Source organism: Aptenodytes forsteri, unplaced genomic scaffold (genome assembly GCF_000699145.1).
Source record: "Aptenodytes forsteri isolate BGI_AS27 unplaced genomic scaffold, ASM69914v1 Scaffold431, whole genome shotgun sequence".
Lineage (NCBI taxonomy): Eukaryota > Metazoa > Chordata > Aves > Sphenisciformes > Spheniscidae > Aptenodytes > Aptenodytes forsteri.
Genome location: NW_008794622.1, coordinates 186,734 through 188,000, shown reverse-complemented (window position 1 = coordinate 188,000; position 1,267 = coordinate 186,734). Strand labels below are relative to the sequence as shown.

The window sequence follows — 1,267 nt, the reverse complement described above, 5'->3', positions numbered from 1 at the left end:
GTTTCCTCTTCCCTTTGACTGTCTTTTAAGTGAAGACAGGGGTAAGAAGGCCTGTGAGGAAATCAGTGAAGCCTAAACATTTTCTTGGAGCCAGGATCTGAATCACCAATCCTATAATGCTGTAGGACTCAAAAATTTTCAGGAGTGGTTAAATAATAATGAATGTCAATTAGATAACTGGTGTGGAATGTCTACTTAAATTGGGTATTTGCAAGTCCAGTATGGAGAGGATGCTTGGAGGAGATGATACAAAATGTTCCTTATTTCCTTACTTTTTCCTCCTTACATGTTCCAGGTCTTCAAGGTCATCATGATACAAGAAAATGATAGCCACATCCATGAGTTCATCCTCTTGGGATTCTCTACCATCATAGAGTTGCAGGCTCTATTGTTTGTAATTTTCCTCATTCTGTATTTGTTGACTGTCCTTGAAAACATAGTCATCATCACTTTAATCAGAAGACATCACCAACTCCACAAGCCCATGTACTTTTTCTTAGGCCATCTATCTTTCCTAGAGGCCTGGTACCTCTCAGTCACTGTTCCCAAATTGCTGGTCAACTTTCTGGTGAAGAATAAGAGTATCTCCTTCACAGGTTGTATGGCCCAGCTGTACTTCTTCATCGCCCTGGTCTGTACTGAATGTGTCGTCCTGGCTGTCATGGCCTAGGACCGCTATGTGGCCATCTGCAACCCCCTGCACTACCCAGTCATCATGAACCACAGAGTCTGTATGCAGCTGGCCGTGGGTCCTTGGCTGGTTAGCTTTCTGACATCTGTGCTAAAGGTCTTCTTCATTTCCCAGTTCTCTTTCTGTGGCCCCAATGTCACCAACCACTTCTACTGTGATGTCAGCCCTTTGCTCAACCTCTCTTACACTGAGCAGTTAGTTGCAGATATGGTGGACTTTGTCTTTGCCTTGCTTATTCTGTTGATCACCCTCTCTGTCATCATAATTACTCAAATGTGGATAATCAGCACCATTTTGTGCATTCCCATGGCCCAGAACAGGAAGAAAGCCTTCTCCATCTGTGTTTCTCACCTGACTATGGTCATCATCTTCTCAGCCACCCTCTTCGTGTATGCCTGACCCAGGAGTATACACTCCCTGGATCTCAGCAAACTGGTTTCCATAATTGATACTATAGTCACTCCAATGCTAAATCCATTCATTTACTGCCTGAGGAACCAGGAAGTAAAAGACACTATATGGAAGCTCTTGTGTGGCATGGGTGCTGTCTCCAGAGTTTCTGGGTCTGATCACTAA

General features: G+C 43.9%; 1 protein-coding gene across 1 annotated transcript; it reads left to right on the top strand.

Annotated features, from left to right (window-relative positions):
• Positions 1-310: 310 nt before the first annotated feature.
• Positions 311-1,267, top strand: LOC103893959 (olfactory receptor 6B1-like). The gene is given in 1 exon segment (XM_009273261.1): positions 311-1,267. A coding segment is annotated over 1 exon segment (957 nt).